We start from the raw sequence: 18589 nt of genomic DNA, 5'->3' as shown, positions 1-18589 counted from the left end.
TACATCACTTGGAAGCTGCCCTGCAGTGGGTTATTGGGGCGCCTGAGGAAGTACTGGCTTGAATGGGGGTGCATCCCATACCCGCTGCCACAACCTTCTCCCAGTCGGGAATGTGAGACTGAACCGAACCTCGGGCTGAAAGTGATCCTGAGCCCTGGCCCTGTGCCACCTCCCTATTGGGTTCACAGCAGCGCCTGCCAGGCCCACTGGGACTCCTGGCCCCTCTGCCTCATCATGCAAAGCCAGCTCTGGCCTCTCACGGGTTGTGGAATTGTCCCCTGGGTCCGACTCCGCCCAGCATGAGGAGGAGCCAGGTGACTAGGTGGGGCGGGAAGAACTAGCCCAAGGCAGGCAATGCAGGCAGAGAGCAGGAAGAGCACTGGTCTCCTTTATTGATCATCCGCGGGGGCCTCTCGGCGCTGACCAGGCAGCTGGAGGAGAAGCAAGCGGGCAGCAGGTGGGGGCAGGGAGACGCCCGCCCTCATTTCCAGTCCTTGAAGAATTGCTTGAAGATGGGACTCTCGCGGCCCTGGGGCAGAATCTCCACCTGCGGGATGAGCAGGGGAGGAGTCTGGCTCACAAGGTTGCCACCTCTGCCTCTGCGGGGGAGGGCCGGAGCCAGGGAGGAGGGTGCTGGGCACCAGGCCCGAGTCCATATGCCATCCAGGCCAGGGATGCTCCTCCAGATCAGCCAAGAGACGAGAAAGATTACAGGGACGCGGGCTGAGAAAACAGATTGCTTCAAGGACTCAGGTGCAGTTTCACAGATGCACCAATTATACATGAGCCTTATCAGCTCCCCTCAGGATGACCTGTGGTGTCGCCGTGTGCTGGGATGAGAAGGGGCAGAACCAGCTAGGGACCTCGGCCCAGAGGAGGTGCACAAGCTGCCCAGAGGCGCACCCGACTTGCTGGGCTCCCAGGGGAGCACTGCCCAAACATCCTCTTAGAAAATAACATGTATTGTAAAACTTGGAAGGATTGACAAGCGCTTTCCCACAGGGTGGGTCTGGGAGGGCGGCCTGACTGCTTCTGACTGTGCCCCAGGCTTTCCCGCCCTTCTTGTCCAGTCTGAGAGGCAGGAGGCCAGGGAGGAGCCCGAGGGGGAGGGCGCTGGGGGGAAGGGAGGCTCCGCACCTGAGTGTTTGGGGCGTACCGCATGCGGGCGATGAAGTCCTCAGCCACTTGCAGGGCCGCCTGCCGTTCCTTCTCGTTAGCTTTGCGCCCTGGATCATAGGGAGGAGACTTTAAAAATTTTTTTTATTTCTTGGCCGCTCCGCGAGGCTTGCAGGATCTTAGTTCCCCCAGCAGTGAAAGCCCAGAATCCTAACCACTGGACCGCCAGTGAATTCCCAGGAGGAGATTTTGTAAAAGAGAAGGTACCCTCTCTAGCCCACATCCCACTTCTCTCGAGGAGACTTAAGGGGGTTCAGAGAATAGCTGGCTCCTTTTAAAATAAATGGAGCAGGAGGCACTAAGAACACTCAGGGGGCTCTTTGGAGGTGGGAGGTTAGCCCCTCCCAACCTGGCAGCTCCAGATGAAAACTGCCCTCTGCTCGCTCCAATCGTCAAAGCCCTCTGCTCGGGCCAGGGCCCCAGGGATATTCAGGGAGAACTAATGTCTCCCTGGCATCAGACTCTCAGGGCCCTCTCTCCCACTCCAGGGCTCCTCGCCTTTTGAGTCTGTCAACTGCACTGTTATCAACTGTTTTTTTGCAAAATGAAATTGGACCAAAAAAAGGATGTGATTGACTGTGATCTTACTCCCACAAAGCCAGATGCCAACATCGGCCTAATAGTTATGCCAACTAAGAGCCGATAAAAAGGGAGAGCAGCGTCCTCCCTTCCTGCCTGCAGGCAGTCCCTTTAACCAAACTGCGCTCCAGCTGGAGGCGCTTTTCCTAGGAAACAATGCTGTGAACTGTGGTTGGCTCTCCAGCCAGGCTATGAAAATCTAATTCGCGACAACGTGTCTGAAATTAATGTGCTGTATCCTTCCTTTGTGATTACAAAATACTTCTCTTCCTAGCTCCCAAGTTTCCTGCTTCTCCACTGGTTTCTTGGTTCTTTTTTTTTTTTTTTAATATGCATTTATTTGGCTACGCCGGATATCTTCGTTGCCACGTGCAGGCTCTGTAGTTGCAGCGTGTGGGATCTAGTTCCCTGACCAGGGAGCGAACCTGGGTCCCCTGCATTGGGAGCGCGGAGTCTTAGCCCGTGGACCACCAGGGAAGTCCCGGTGTCTTGGTTCTTTGCTTGGGGTTAAATACACTTCCGTGGGCATCTGGGAGCACCACTCCCACCCCATTGGTTCTGTGGGAAGGTACCCAGAGGCAGGAGGGAAAAGGCAGCCCCAGAAGCACAATGCTCCCCCACCCAACTGCCTTACTTCTTAGAAATCTGCCCTGCTGCTTGCCACTCCTGGCCCTTCCCTGAGGCAGGAGTGTTACTGCCTAGTAGCTGCCAAGTTAGAACACCTATCGTTTCTCCATCCTCCTGGCTGGGAATTTCTCTTGGCCTTGGTTGACCCCACAAATATTTTATTGAGCACATGCTGTCTCGTCAGGACACTAGAGACCATATGGTTCCTGCTGTCAAGAGGTTTATAATCTGGGCGGGGAGGTGAGACACGTTCAAGAAAAGACAAGCACAGAGAAATAAGGAGGCTCCCGGTACCGCTCAGAGACTCAGAGCTTTGTTGCATTTTCAGAGTTGGATCTAGCAAACAGGCTTCCGCACAACAGTGTTTCATTCCCAGCCAACCCAATCTCTTGGAAAAACAAGTTTTACCAGTTCGCTACCCACTGCATAAGGTGGGATTTCATATCTAAGATCGATCTCTCACACCCCAAGGCAGAATGGCAGGATCAGGGGTCCCAGCGGTCAAAGGCCTAGGACAGCTCTGTGACAGTGGCCCTAACACGCAGGCCCTGGGCCAGCAGCAAGGCCTGGGAACTGGTTAGATGTGCAGATTCTCAGGCTCTGGTCCAGACCTCGTGAATCAGAATCTCAGGGGTGGGGTCCAGCTATGGGTGTTAACAGGCCCTCGGGTGATTCGGAGGCAGACTAAAGGTGCAGAGCCCTTGCCTGGAATTAACGGGCTGGGCACAGGAAACCCTGAGAAAACCCACAGCCGCGGAGGCTCCCTGAGTCAGCCGTCTCTGGGTCGGCCGAGCCCTCCCGCGGGAAGCCTTGCCCGGTCAGAGTGGCTGCAGGGGTCTCAGGCTGGGGTGCAGAAGCCACACGTACCCTTCCAGATGTAGATCTTGCTGCAGAGCCCGTTGTCCAGCACAAAGCAGTCGTCGGGTATCAGCATCTCGGGGGCAAAGGGGCTGGAGTCGGCCACCTTGGTCAGGCTCATCTGTCCAGTGGCATCAGAGACCTGGGGGAGGATGGGCAGTACCGTGTCACCCTCCTCCCCGCAGCACAAAGCCCTAATCTCCACCGAGGAGCAGCTGCCTCTCCAGCTGCGGCACCTCCCACCGCCCCAGGCCAAGCAGCAGACCGGAGGTGGAGGGAGCACGACAGGCAAATCCTGGGCGACCCCCAGCCCTACTTCAGGCTCAATCACCGCCTCACAGAGCCCCAGAATCCATGGAAATTAAGTAGACTCCAAATTAACGAGTGAAGGTAAAGAATTCCACAAAGTAAAGCTCAGCGTGGGCTTGTTTCAAACCTTCTCCAAGAATGGGCCGGAAGCGAAGTGGCATTCATCTCCTCCAACATCCGTTCACTTCCCATCCTACCCTCACTCCAAGCCCTGGAAAAACCACCCCGGTGGCCGGCCCAACCTCCCACTGCTTTCTCCTCTCCTTTCAGCCCCACAAGCACCACGCTCGTACCCCGCCTGGTCCTAGGGCAGGCCTGGGGCGCCCACCTTATACAGAGCCGCAGCCTGGGCGTTTGTCCGGTCAGCTGTGAGGTCTTCCTCAGGGTCGCCCTCCTTCAGAGCGGGCTTGGGGCCCAGGACCTGCAGGGGTCAGGGCGGGCCACGTTTCCAGGGATTCCTGGGCACTCAGCCTGGACCTTCCCAGCCCATCACACCCAGGGCCACCGCCCCAGTGGGACAAACTCTGTCTGCACAAGGGCGCCGGGCACAGGTGGGGAGGGCTAGGTCCTCCTGCCCGGCCACCAGCCCCTCCGTCCCGAGGGGTACTTGACTCTGAATCCCACCAAGGCACCCGATGAGTTAGCCAAGCCCTGAGCAGCACCGCAGATGCCCTCACAGCCCTCCACCCGTCGCCCTCGTGCCCCCAGCTGATCACTGCCTCTCTCAGGGGCTTCCAAGCAGAGCTACCCTCCCCACAGCTCTCCACCTGGATCATGTCGGCAGGCTCCTCCCCATCGGTGACAATCTCCACCCGGGCCTTGCCCTGGCGCTCGCTGTCCCGAATGGCCAGCGCCAGGTCCCGCGCCTTGTTTCGCTCCAGGATGTTGGACTTTGCACCACACCAGGTGAAGATGTTCTGGAGGGAGGTGGGGAGGCGCGGGTTAGAGCCGACAGCCTGCATCCTGCCCTTCACAGGGTCCGCAGAACTGCCCTCTGAGGCAAGACGATCAAAGACAATCAAGAAGGCAGAGGGGAACCAAGGCCTCTCTGGGGACGGGAATGACAGTCTTTCGCAAGAGCGATTCTCTGCCCCCGCATCCCAATCTTTCTCCACATTACTTGTGTCATATATTGAAACATCTTTATCTTGTTTATAATCTATCTTCCCTGACTAGAAAGTAAGCCTCCTTAGGGCATGAGTGTTTTGTTTTGTTTGGCTTGGCTTGGCCCACTGCTGTAGGCCCAGTGCCAAAACAGAAATGGGCACATCGTTAGGCCCAGAATAAATAGTTATTGAATGAATGAATGGGTGAATGACATCCCTGGGCCCAGTATCTCACACACCTCTGCACCCCCGCCGGGCACGGCCCTCATCAGCCCTCCTGAGCGGGTCCCCTGCCTCCACCTCACTACTTCCAGTCCTCCTTCCAAACAGCATCTGGGTTGCTCTTCCGGCCCCAAATCTTTAGCACGACAGATGCGGTCCAGACCCTCAGAGAATCAATCTCCTCCTGCCCTGGATCTCAGCTCCTTAGCCATTTCCACTCCCACCGCTCCTGTTCCCACCCTGGGTCCCGGTCAGGCTACATCCTTCCCTGCTGTCGACATGCATGTCTGCACCCTTATCTGTCTCAGTGCCTCGGCTTACCCATCATCTTCGCCTGGAACGGCATTTCCCCTCCGTGAGGGTCCAGTCAAATGGCGCCTCCCTGGGACAATGGCTTGGGCTTGGGCTAGAAGGCCTCTCCCTGCCCCCAGCTCCCCCAGCACAGGCCACTGCCCCTAAGAGGGCCCTCATCACCTCCTGCCGTGGGTTACAGCCAGTGACAGGCCCGTCTTGGCTGCCTGCCCTGGGTGAGCAATTTGTGGTCCCCGTGCTGGCTCAGAGCAGGCACATAGATTCACGGAGGGAAGGGATGAGTGAAGTGATTAACGCATGGGCTGGGAGGCGGCTTAACTCGGAGCTACAAAGGCTCCAGGAGAAGGAGAGAGTAGGCTCCAGTGTTAGAGGCAATGGCCAGACAGCAGAGGGAGGTTTCTGTCCTAAGAAATACAGGGATGCCTTGTAATGGCTGCAGCGACCCCACTTGGAATGGGTTTAGAGCTTCTCAGCCCCTCTCCCTTTGCCCTGGCCTCCTGGTCCCTGACCTTTTAAAACACAATGCCAGGGGGCTTTCCTGGTGGCGCAGTGGTTGAGAATCGGCCTGCCAATGCAGGGGACACGGGTTCGAGCCCTGGTCTGGGAAGATCCCACATGCCGCGGAGCAACTAGGCCCATGAGCCACAACTACTGAGCCTGCGCGTCTGGAGCCTGTGCTCCGCAACGAGAGAGACCGCGATAGTGAGAGGCCCGCGCACCGCGATGAAGAGTGGCCCCCGCTCGCTGCAGCTAGAGAAAGCCCTCGCACAGAAACGAAGACCCAACACAGTCATAAATAAATAAATAAAATAAAATAAAATAGTATTAAAAAAAAAAAAAACACAATGCCAGGGAGTTCCCTGGCAGTCCAGTGGTTAGGACTCAGCGCTTTCACTGCTGTGGCCCCGGGTTCAATCCTGGTTGGGGAACTAAGATCCCAGAAGCCTCAAGACACGGCCAAAACACACACACACACAAACACACACACACACACACACACACACGGTGTCAACACAGGTGGGTGCTCAGTCAACCCTGCCTACCCACCTGGCCCAGGTCCAGGATGAAGCAGTCCCCTGTGTTGAAGCTGTCCCAGCTCAGCGCCCGCTCGGTGGCACGGATATTCTTCTTGCCCTTCACCTGGTAGAGTTTCTTGATGGCAGCCGGGGTGGCCAATGGGGAGCGCCTGTGAAATGCTGACTCCACGCCGCCTTCCTACAGCCCAGATGGCCAGCCTGAATGGAGGCCCGAGCGCTCCACACCCCATCCCACTGGGAGGCAGGCAGAAAGGTGGGGAGGACCCAGCCCCGTGTGGGCCTGCGACTTTTGCAGGGTAAGGACCAGCTGGAAGGGGTCCCGACTCTGAGAGCAGCCGCGGGTTGGGGTACGGGAGGTGGGCTCTGACCTGGTACTTAAGGCCACGTGGGAAGTAGCTCATGAAGAGGTCGGACTCATTGCCCTGTACTTCTCGGTGCTGCACAGGCCGCTCCCCAAGCAGGGTGTTGAGGTGCACGGCCAGCACGGCGCAGGCCCCCTGCTCATCCCGGGACGACTGCTGGCCTGGGGCGAGTGGGAGGTGGCAGGGCACGGCCCGTGAGACCCTTGCCAGCCCCGACCCCTGCCCGGGCCACTCCCCCCACCAGTCCTCCCAGCCGCTTTACTTACCTATCCACAGGTGCAGGTCGGAGAGCTCTTCCAGGCCATTGTGCAGCACTAGGTAGGAGTCTCCCGAGAAGAAGATGCCCTGGTTCTCAGGGGCCACGGGCACCGGCTTCAGCTTCTCCACCCGCCATATGTGCAGGCCGGGATCCTGCACCGAGGCTGGGAACGGAGAGCCACTGCGGGAGGGGGGAGGGTTGGTGGTGGCCGGAGCCCACAAGTGGTGGAGGAGACAAGCAGAGAGACCTGGGCAGGCCTGGGGACTGTGGTGTGGGGGTGAGGAGGGGCAGCCCTTGGAAGAGAAGAGGGGAGGGGTGAAGGGAACGGGGTGCATAGCCTACCTCTGGGGGATGGGTGAGTACATGATGTCTCCGGATCTGGAAAGACACAAGAAGCCATTCTTATTACAAATGTCATGACAACCAGCCTTCACACTGGTCTGGGGAGGTCCTTCCGGGTGGCCAAGTGCTTTCATACTCAACTAATTCATCTCCAAGAGCTCAAGAGGAGATTATCCCTGGCTCCATTACGCAGGCAAAGAAACTCAGGCTCAGAGAGTCTAAGTCCCAAATCACACAGTGACTAGTGAAAACGACTAGGAGTCTCTGGCCCTGGGCCGGTGTCTTCCCCTTGCTGTGACCTCTTCTGCTTCCAGACTCCTAACTCTGGGCATTGCATGAGGCTGGGATACATCTCTCTAAGCAATAACTGCTTATATTTGAAAAGTCTAAAGTCAATGACTTAAAATCAATAAACCAAAAACCAAAACAATAGAGAAAATCAATGAAGCTGGTTTTTGGACAAATCAATAAAATTGATGACCCTTTAGACAAACTGATTAAGAAAAGACTCAAATTTCCAATATAGAAACAAAAGAGATGACCACCACTACAGATTCTACAAGTATTAAAAGGATAAAGAGAATATTACAAACTTTATGCCAATACATTTAACAATTTACACGAAATGGGCAAAGTGCTTGAAGAACACAAATTATGCAAGTTCACTCAAGAAGAAATAGATTACCTGAAGAGTTCTAATATCTATTAAAGAAATTGAAATTGTACTTAAAAACTCCCCCGTCCCAAAAAAAATTCCAAGTCCAGATAAATTCTACCAAAAACTTAAGGAAGGGGCTTCCCTGGTGGTGCAGTGGTTGAGAATCCGCCTGCCAATGCAGGGGACACGGGTTCGAGCCCTGGTCTGGGAAGATCCCACATGCCGCGGAGCAACTGGGCCCGTGAGCCACAACTACTGAGCCTGCGCGTCTGGAGCCTGTGCTCCGCAACAAGAGAGGCCGCAATAGTGAGAGGCCCGCGCACCGCGATGAAGAGTGGCCCCCGTTCGCCGCAACTAGAGAAAGCCCTCGCACAGAAACGAAGACCCAACACAGCCAAAAATAAAATTAATTAATTAATTAATTAATTAAAAAAAAAACTTAAGGAAGGCATAATACCAATTCTACACAAACTCTTCTAGAAAACAAGAGAGCACTTCCCAACTCATCCCATGCTGCCACCATTCTCCTGATATAACAAAACCAGATAAATACATTATAGAAAAGAAAATTAGACCAAGATCCCTCATGAACACAGGAAAAAAATATTAACAAAATTTTAGCATATGGAGTTCAGAAATATATAAAAAGATAAAACATCATGACTAAATAGGGTTTACTCCAGGAATGCAAAGTTGGTTTAACATATGAAAATCAATGTAATCCACCCTATTAACAAGCCATATAAACAAACATAAAATCATCTCAATAGATACAGAAAATTATTTAGAAAAATTCGATATCCATTTTTGATTTAAAAAAAAAAAGCTTTTAGCAAACTAGGAATAGAAGGGAACTTCCTTAACCTGATAAAAGGCATCTACCAAAAGCAAACAAAAAAATCTCAGAAAAACAAAAAAACCTACAGCTAACATTAGACTTAGTGCCTTCTCTAATACTTAACTCCCTCCCTAGGGAATTTCCCCCAGTCCCAGGCATCAGCTATCACTTTTTTTTTTTTTTAATTAATTTGTACTGGCATATAGTTGCTTTATAATGTTGTGTTAGTAACTACTGTACAGCAAAGTGAATCAGCTATTCGTATACATATATCCCCTCTTTCTTGGATTTCCTTCCCATTTACGTTACCACAGAGCACTGAGTAGAGTTCCCTGTGCTATACAGTAGGTTCTCATTAGTTATGTATTTTATACATAGCATCAATAGTGTATATATGTCAATCCCAATCTCCCAATTCATCCCACCCCCCCCCTTCCCCCTTGGTGTCCATATGTTTGTTCTCTACGTCTGTGTCTCAGGTAGCACTTCTGTATGCCCAGCTCCCCTCAAATGCCAGGATGATGAATATCATCTTTATTCTGTAGGTCAGTAAGAGCAACCTTTTTTGGACAAAAGTTATTTAGGGAAAAAAAAAGTGCTAAAGGCAAGCATTTTAAAAAAATACTATCGTTTAAAAAATTTCACAAGTGTAGTAGCTGTAGCTTCACTCACTCTCTTTCCTGTGTTCCCATGACTAGAGGGTTTCTTTCTTTGGCTGAAAATGCAGAGCCCACACCAGCAAGCACTGCCACCTAGTTCATGCTATGCAGCTAACAGGGAGCCCCAGCGGTGCAAGGGAAGGACCTGGGGAACTTCGGGGTTAAAAGGCACCCTGAGGAGACTCTTGGGGGCTGGGGAAGCAGGAAGGGCAAAGGGCAATCTTTGGGGGATGGACGGGAGAGCAGAGGATGTTGAGTCTGAGTAGCAAACAGAGGGGGAAACAGGAGCAGTGGCCATGGGTGTAAAATACCAGGTGAAAATGACTTTCCTTTTCCTTCCTAACTTAAAACATAGCTGAAGGCATTTTTTGGAACCACACTTCCCCAAGGTAGAGGGGAGGCAGTGAGGGGGAGGTTTGGGGGAGGGAAGCTTTAACGGTTCTCCATCTCACACAGGGTCCCATGCTGTGCCCACATCCCTTGTAACGGACAGCTCAGCCTGCGACTCAGGCCCGAAGTGGTGAGGTGGCCACCCCCGAGACCGAGCCGGTGGGGAGAGTTCGTGGACAGAGATGGCGTGAACAAGTGGGCCAACTGTGAGCTGTCTAATTTTTTTTTTTTTTTGGCCGTGTCACACGGCATGCAGGACCTTAGTTACCCATCCACCGATCGAACCCGCACCCCTGCAGTGGTAGCGTGGCATCCTAACCACTGGACTGCCAGGGGATTCCCATAATTTTTTGTTCTGTGTCCTGACCTGAGAGCTCAGGACATAACTCAAAAGCAGGCAGCCCACTTGTGGGGCTACAGGCCTCCGAGAACCACTGCGGTGTTTTGGTGAGGGGGGTTGGCCTGCCTGGCCCTCATCACTTTGGCTTTCCAGCCCGGCCGCCGGTTAGAATTACCTTGGGATCTTATAAAAACATCGAGGCCCAGGCCTGAAGAGTTTGATTCCACGGATCTGGAGTGAGGATGGGCATCTGCATCTTGAACTATGTTCTAGGTGGTTCTTATGCTGCCAGTTAACTCTGTCCAGAACAGCATCTCACACCTGCCTGCATATCAGAGTCACCTGGGGGCTTTAAAAAAATCCCAATGCCAAGGCCAGTTAAAACCAGACTCTAGGGACTTCCCTGGTGGTGCAGTGGTTAAGAATCCGCCTGCCAATGCAGGGGACACAGGTTTGAGCCCTGGTCCGGGAAGATCCCACATGCCGCGGAGAAACTAAGCCCGTGTGCCACAACTACTGAGCCCGCGTGCCACAACTATTGAAGCCTGTGTGCCTAGAGCCCGTGCTTCGCAACAAGAGAAGCCACCGCAGTGAGAAGCCCACGCACCGCAGCAAAGAGCGGCCCCCGCTCGCCGCAACTAGAGAAAAGCCCGCGCGCAGCAACGAAGACCCAACGCAGCCAAAAATAAATAAATAAATACAATTGATTCTTTAAAAATAAAAACCAGACTCTCCAGGGTGGAGCCCGGATGTCAGTGTTGGAGAAGTTCCAGATGACTCTAAAGCTGCCCGCCAGCCTCCTGCTCACAGCTCTCCCCCGCAAGCGCCCACTGCCATTGGCCTGTCACTCCTCGCCCTCCAGCTCCTCTGCCCAAGCCCGCAGCTCCTCAGCTTCCTCAGTGTGAACCTCCACCTCACGTCCATCCAAGCCCCACCACCCCTCCGGGCCCATTTCAAGCCGCAGCCATCTGAAGAGGCTTCTAGGACACTGGGTGGCCTCGGCCTTCTCTGGGAGTTCTCCCAGCCCTCTCACCTAGGAGCACACCCTTCATTTCCTGCTTACAGGCTGTCTTGGAGCATGACCTGACAGCTCAACCAGAGCAGGGGACATGCCCGGTACTCCTGCATTCCTTAAGCAGCCCACAACAGGGTCTATTCAATTCCATTCAGGGTCTATACTGGGAGCTTGGCACTGGGCAAAATGAGGGCGGAGGGACACAGAAATAAAGAACAACCCATGCGAGTCTCAAGGTCTAGCTGATGGGGGTGGTGAAGCAGGAAGCCATCACATGCAAGGGACCGCAGACAAACTTCCCCTACGTGGGGAATGTCACAGAATCACAGATGTTGGCATTAGAAGGAGCCTTAATACTTAGTTAATCCTACTCCACATCTGCCTCCTAACATGCACCTAAACACGCACGGTGCAGAAATCCCTACATCCCTCACCATCCTCTTCTCGAACACTTCCAGTGATGGGGAACTCACCACCTCAAAAGGCAGCTGCTTCTGTACCTCTTATGTTAAAGCCTTTACTTTTTCCCACTCTGCCACAGTGTGCTGCGTTATGGGCCTGGCCATCTCCCCCACTAGACTATAAGGCCTTTTGAGGGGGAGCCATATTTTGCCTCTTTGGATCGAGCTGGAACCTCACACTGTGCCTGGCACCCTGCAGGCACTCAGAGAATGTATTTGATTAACTGGACTTTCTCCAATTATTAGACCAGATGGAGCCTAAGAGGTAGCACAGGAGGGCTTCCCTGGTGGCGCAGTGGTTAAGAATCCGCCTGCCAATGCAGGGGATACGGGTTCGAGCCCTGGTCCGGGAGGATCCCACATGCCGCGGAGCCACTAAGCCCATGCACCACAACTACTGAGCCTGAGCTCTAGAGCCTGCGAGCCACAACTACTGAGCCCACGTGCCACAACTACTGAAGCCTGCGCGCCTAGAGCCCGTGCTCCACAACAAGAGAAGCCACTGCAATGAGAAGCCCGCGCACCGCAACGAAGAGTAGCCCCTGCTCGCCACAACTAGAGAAACCCCGCACGCAGCAACGAAGATCCAACGCAGCCAAAAAAATAATAAATATAAATAAATAAATTAAAAAAAAAAAAAAGAGATAGCACAGGAAATCAACAGGCAGGAGCAGCCCTGGAGGCACAAAGCAGAGGCTATGGGTAGGGGCAGGATGTTTGCCCTGCAGGCTGTCCCAAGGTCCCGCCCGACTCAGGAAGGAGCCGGCCTTTGAGGACACACTGTGAAGTGGGGGGTCAGTTACGCAGACCTTTGCGGCAGTGCTTGCCAGCTGTCAGAATGACAGGTCCTCCCCGCTATCTGTGCCCTCCTCAGATCCCGAGTCCACTGATGCCCAACAGGTCCCTTCACCGCACAGTCCCGGTTTGCCCTTAGGTGTGAAATGCAACAGCCCCTACCCTCCTCCCCTAGAAAGAGTAAGGGGCGAGTGTCAGCACTAGAAATGACACCAGCTCCTCCCAGCCTGCACCCTGGACATCTGCAGGAGCTGCTGGGCCCAGAGGCCTCGCCTGGAAACTCCTCAGCCAGTGCTCTCTCCCTTGACACCAAGCAAGACTCCTACCTTTTCCTGGCTCCACCTTCGCCTCCCTCACCCACCCCCACCCTACCCCAGGCAGCTGGCTGGACCGTGGGCTGGGGTCTTCTTGAATTTGCAAAATAATGGACCGTGCCACCAGTGGTTAAGACTCCACGCTTCCACTGCACGGGGCACGGCTTCGATCCCGGTCAGAAAAAAAAATGGACCGTGCCACACAGTTTAAATTCAAATGCGAGGCCTGCCCACCTGCCCCCAGCCATTCCAGCCCACCTATCTACCATCACGCCACCATCCTGTCTTAGGAACAAGTGTCCTCAAATCTGAATGCACCTCCGGGCTGTCTGAGGGCCTTCAGGTGTCCGGTCACTCAGTGTGGTGGCCTCTGTCAGGAGGTTGGGCACCACTTCTCCACAAGCCAGGACAAGCCCCGGCCCAGGAGTTCCTTATCCGTATGGTGAGCCCAATCCACCCGTTGCCCGGGCAGCTGAGGCTCCAGTGACTGGAAAGGACAGCAGGTGGGGCACACCAGTCCTGGACAAAGCGGCTTCCAGAAACATGAGCCTCTGTTTCTGCCCTCGCCTGCCCACCTAAGAGGGTCCCGGCCAGCCCATCCCACGCCGATCCTCCCTCAGCCTCCCTCCACTTTCACCTCTCCGTGCAGCTCTGCTTCCTCCCACTTCTGCTTTTCAGGCTCTGCTTCCTTCCAGCCAGCCCCACCCCACCCCACCCCCACGGCCTCTCCCTTCCCTCTGCTATCTTCTGATATTCCCACCCATCGGCCCCACCCCTGGGATCCTTCCCCAGCTGGTGCCGAGGGAAAGGGTAGACGGTGCCGGGCGGGCAGGCAGTCCCCGACGGAGGAGATCGACATTGGGGGCTGGCAGGGAGTGCGGCCAGGCTGGCTCCTCAGAGACCCCCATAGGGAGGTGGCGGCCCACGCCAGCTCGGAGCCCCGTCACAGTGGCCTCCGCCGGCTGCAAGCCAGGGCTGGCAGCTCTGAGTCTGGGACCTGTGAGGGAAACCACAGGAAAGCCAAGACTGCCTATGTTGTTCCCCACTCACCAGACTGAGGCAGGCACGTCTGTCTGCCTGGCCCCAGCCTCTGCTGGGTTAGTCACATTTCCTGGGTGGGGTCACTGGCTCTGCACCACTTTTTCCTCCTTCTCGACTTGCCTTTCTCCTTGCCTGAATGCATACATTTGATTTTTTTGTTGCTGTTGTTAAAGCTCAGTTCCCAGGGAGTGGCTGAGGCCGGGAAAACATTCTTTGCTGTGTCCTGCATGCTGGATGCCCCTCAGATCTACCCTTGCTCAGCTTCTCATTCACCAGATGTTGACTGTCACACAGTCTCGGCCCAGGGTGCTCTGAGGGACAGCAATAAAAATAAGCATGGTTCTGGCTCAACCCAGGGGCCATCTTGCCTCCATCACATCAAAAGGCCCTGGAGCTAGACTGGTCCAACTCGCTTGTCCGCTTTCCAGAGGAGGATACGAAGGCCCTGAGAGCACAAGTGACTTGCCTGTGATCACACAGGGAGCAGGAGACAGAGCAAGGGAAGCTTCCACGCCCTCCTGAATCCGTGCAAGAGGATGCAGCGGAGTCCAGAACTCTGGTCCACCTGTCCTGGACACAGGCCAGGCCTGACCCAGGGTTGATCAACAGGCTAGTTAAGAGATAAGGCTCAGCCTTCAGGGTCAGGCCCCACCCAGGGGGCAGCAGTGGAAGCGAATCAATGCATGTGTTAGAATTTCTGGACCAGAACAAGATAAGTTGAGTGTCTTCTTCAAAGAACACAAACGCTAGCTGGCACCTGAGTGTCTCCATGGCCTTAAAAAGAGGGTCTTGTCCTCACGAGAGCCAGAGGCTGGGCAGATAACGTGATAGAATGGGAAGAGTTGGACAGTTTGGCTACTTACTGGCTCTGCTTCCTCCTGCAAGTGACTTAACTTCCTGGAGCCTCCCTGTGCCCTACCTGTAAAAGGGGCATGAAGACAAAAGTGAAGATTAAATGAAATGGTATAATTAATGAGCAAATTATAGACGCTCAATAAACCTAGATGGCTTTCTCTTGCCAACACAGAATTTACCATGGGACCCCAGCACCTCCCGAAGCAATGCCCCTTCCCTCTCCCTTCACGGTTTAGCAGAGGGATGGAAAGTTAAACCCCAGGTCACCTCTCCTCGCCCTGCCCCCCACCCGGCCCCAGCGAGGTTCGTCGACGCTGGTCTGCACTGGTGCAAAACCGGGTGGCTCTAGGGCTCTGGACTCTGCAGGGCACAAGCAAGGGCACAAGGATGAATGGGAGTCACTGCTCTCTCTCCACACTGGACCCTCACCTGGCTAAAAAGGTGGCCCCATCACCACGGGGTGGGTGCGGGGTGGGGGGGGGGAGACGTTTGCGAACGTACAGCGAAACAAAAGAGCAGGTCAGTTAAAAGAGTCTAGGACTCTCTAGAGCCTTGGAACTCTAACAATAACTAACGTTATTAATCACAGTATCTGGTAACCAGACTCTAAAAGTTGTTTTTTAACAGACTCATTTTTCCTCCCTCTCCGGTCTCCCCAGCAGGTATGCTCAATTTGTCCCAAATGGAGGAAAATAAAGCATTTCTTTAGCACTGACTCACCCCCTCCCGCCCCTCCTTACGGGAAACGAGGAGACCTGACTAGACACGTGGCTGTGCCCCTAGGAGAAGAAGGGGGAGCCGGGCGCGCAGAGGAGGGGGCCCGCGACCAGCTGAGCCCCTCCGACCCCTTCAGGGGGAGCCCGGGCGCCGGGTGGTCAGACCCCAAGCGCTACTTGCCTGCCTGCGCCCTGCTGCCTTGCTCCGGCCACTGTCTCTGCCGCCCTCCCCTCCCCTCCCCTCCCCTCCCTTCCCCTCCCCGCTCCCGCCCCCGACGTGACCGGCTAAAAGACGCCCCGAGTGAATCAGAGGGAGGGGCCTGAGCTGGCTGGGGGCGCTGCTGAGCCCGCCCCTCGCAATAGTCGTCTCCTCCGCACCCCCCCGCCCTTCCCCCCCACCCCCCAGCCATGGGGGAGACTCGGCTCTGAAACGAACCTAGAAGTGGGGCGGGTATTGGGGAAACTAACAACAGAACTCTGCGGAAAACTTGGTGAGAGCAAGGCAGTGTTCACAACCCACTCAACTGTTAGATTTTTGGCCTGGATTAAGCTGTAACAGCTACTCTCCCTTGAGTGCCTACTATGTACTCAGTGCTTTAAACGTGACCTCGTTCAGTCTTCACAACTATTTGTCATTATGCCGCTTAATAGATGAAGTCTCCCAGAGGCTCAGAGAGGGTAGGTAACTTGTCCAGGGTCACACTGCTAGTTCAGTAGCAGAACCAGGATTCTAGGCTGGTCTGGCCTCAAAGCCGGTGCTAGAACTGGAACTCCTCACCCTTCTCGTCTTTTTTTTTTTTTCTTTATTTTAAATTTTTTTTGGCTGCGTTGGGTCTTCGTTGCTGCACACCGGCTTTCTCTAGTTGTGGTAAGCGGTAGCTGTGGCGAGCAGGGGCTACTCTTCCTTGCGGTGCACATGCTTCTCATTGCAGTGGCTTCTCTTTGCGGAGCATGGGCTCTAGGCGCGTGGGCTTCACTAGTTGTGGCGCACGGGCTTAGTTGCTCCGTGGCATGTGGGATCTTCCCAGACCAGGGATCAAACCCATGTCCCCTGCATTGGCAGGCGGATTCTTACCCACTGCACCACCAAGGAAGTCCCACCCTTCTTGTCTTTATTCAGAGGAAAACAGGCCAGCCAGTGTTTGCGCCCAGAGGCTAGGCCTTCCAGAAGTGAGCAGGACAGCAAGTGGTCCACACTTCCATTTTTGCTTCTGAATGGAGCGAGCCCTGCACCGCAGGCAAACCCCGGCAAATGTCAGCTGACGAGAGGCATCAGGATTAGGACATGGCCCCTTGATGCAGTAGTAAGAGGACTTTTCCTTTCTTGGGAAGCAGCTTGGAAAATCCCAACCAGCATGACTTTCTCCAAGGCCCAGTGATGGGGCCTGGGGTAAGGGAAGGAATTCAAAGCCTGGTTCTACCCCTTTCCATCTGGGCAACAATGAGCGACTACACTCCATTCCTGAGTAATGCTTAGAAACCGCCCCACATGTCCACCCTCCTCTGACCAACTGGTCACCGACACACTCAGCCTAAATATCCCTCCTCGAAATGTGCAGTAATCCCTGACTTCCTCCTTAGTCCTCCCTGGGTGCTCTGGGCATCAGGCCACTGGGCCATCTGAGTCTTCAGACTCCGTGGGAAAACTTTTCAGCCATACCCCAGGAGCAAAGATGGAATTATATCCATGGGCCACCTAGTCCACCCCTGGCCCGCTTCTGGACAGCTGAGCCCCACCAAGACCCTACTTGGCATACTGTATGCTATGCTATGCTAGGCAGAACATTTCCATTTTCTGCATTTTTAAGGTAAAATTTACAGTGAAAATCACAAATCATAAGTGTGCATTTGAATGAGTCTTCACATATGCAAACACTCATACAACCCACATCCCTACCAAAATATAAAACACTTCTACCACCCCAGAAAGTTCCCTCACCACCCCTTTCTCTCATCTGCCATGTGTGCCTTCCCCATCACACTGTTAGCTCCTCCAGCCCAGGGACCGTATCAGGTCATCCTTGTGACCCCAGCACCCAGCAGAGCATTCAGCAGGTAAGAGACACTCCAAAAAAAAATTTTTTTTTTTTTTTTTTACTGAATTAACAGAGAGCAAAATCCTCAAATTCTAGCAATGCCCTAGCCTCTGTCACCTTGGGAAAGTCACTTAAACCTTCTGAACCACAGGTTCCTCACGTGTGAAACAAGGACAATTACCCCAGCCCTCCTACCTTGAGGGATTGTGGGGGTCCAATGAGATGACCTATGGGAGCCTCTTTGAAAAGAATAAAGGCCTAGACACGTGCAGGCTGCCGTTACCATTATTATTAATAAACTCCTACTTCTAAAACAAACATCTGGCTGAAATAAACCAGGAGAGGAAGGCATCAGAGACTGACTTCCAGGTTTTGGCTACTTGGGCTCTGGCCAAGGTCTGCAGCCGCCCAAGATGGCCAGTTTTCTGGTTCTGTGCCCATAGACCCAGGCTATGGACTGATTTCCGGGGCTAAGAATTTCCTGAAATTGCAAAGGATTCTCCCTGAGTTCCCAACCTGGCTTCTAACTACCCTGCCATATGGCCCTCTCTGAGCCTGTTTCCCATCTGTAAAATGCAGCACTAGACAGGAGTCCCTTCTGGCTCCTCTGACTCCAATCCAGAGGGGCAGATCAGGCTGAACTGTCGCATTTCCTCAGCCTGGGCGGGGCGGGGCGGTGGCGGGATGGCAGGGATCTGTTGCAATACCTGAAAATTCCAATATCACAGCTCCCCCAGAATATTCCTTTGAAGGCACTAACTCAGGATGCTGCTAGTCTTTTTTTTTTTTTTTAATGAATTTATTTTATTTTATTTATTTTTGGCTCCATTGGGTCTTCGTAGCTGTGCGCAGGCTTTCTCTAGTTGCGGCGAGCAGGGGCTGCTCTTTGTTGCAGTGAGAGGGCTTCTCATTGCGGTGGCTTCTCTTGTTGCGGAGCACGGCTCTGGGTGCGCCGGGCTTCATTAGTCGTGGCTCGCGGGCTCTAGAGCGCAGGCTCAGTAGTTGTGGCGCACGGGCCTAGTCGCTCCGCGGCATGTGGGATCTTCCCAGACCAGGGCTCGAACCCGTGTCCCCTGCATTGGCAGGCAGAGTCTTAACCACTGCACCACCAGGAAAGCCCACTGCTAGGCTTTAAATTTGATCTGCAGTGAATTTTTCTAGATCATTTCAGCTTCTCTGAGGAAGAGCTGGGGGTCTGGATGGCCGTATTTTCTGAATAAAGCTCATGATTAGAAAGTTTCTTTTCAATCACTGCTGGGTGCTCAGAGGCATCCTGGATGGT

The 18589-nt window shown here is 54.1% G+C and overlaps 1 protein-coding gene across 3 annotated transcripts; it reads right to left on the bottom strand.

The window, feature by feature from the left end:
* Positions 1–355: 355 nt before the first annotated feature.
* On the bottom strand, positions 356–15518 carry CAPG (capping actin protein, gelsolin like). 3 transcript variants are annotated; one of them, XM_082357247.1, is made up of 11 exons: positions 15449–15518; positions 14564–14615; positions 7190–7225; positions 6855–7027; positions 6595–6749; positions 6237–6404; positions 4317–4466; positions 3878–3970; positions 3250–3382; positions 1138–1226; positions 356–547 (listed from the first exon to the last, which is right to left on the bottom strand). In XM_082357247.1, exons 3-11 carry the CDS (start codon positions 7210–7212, stop codon positions 482–484), a joined length of 1050 nt encoding a protein of 349 aa, XP_082213373.1. In that variant the 5' UTR covers positions 7213–7225; positions 14564–14615; positions 15449–15518; the 3' UTR covers positions 356–481. The 3 variants fall into 3 exon arrangements, with proteins under 3 accessions (XP_082213373.1, XP_082213374.1, XP_082213375.1); XM_082357248.1 differs by having other exon boundaries at positions 14564–14619; positions 15311–15508; XM_082357249.1 differs by lacking the exons at positions 14564–14615; positions 15449–15518 and adding an exon at positions 13297–13353.
* Between the last annotated feature and the right edge of the window lie 3071 nt (positions 15519–18589).

The sequence above is a fragment of the Balaenoptera borealis genome, assembly GCF_965194805.1.
Source record: "Balaenoptera borealis genome assembly, chromosome: 15".
Taxonomy (NCBI): domain Eukaryota; kingdom Metazoa; phylum Chordata; class Mammalia; order Artiodactyla; family Balaenopteridae; genus Balaenoptera; species Balaenoptera borealis.
This window is presented reverse-complemented; position numbering and strand designations above follow the sequence as displayed.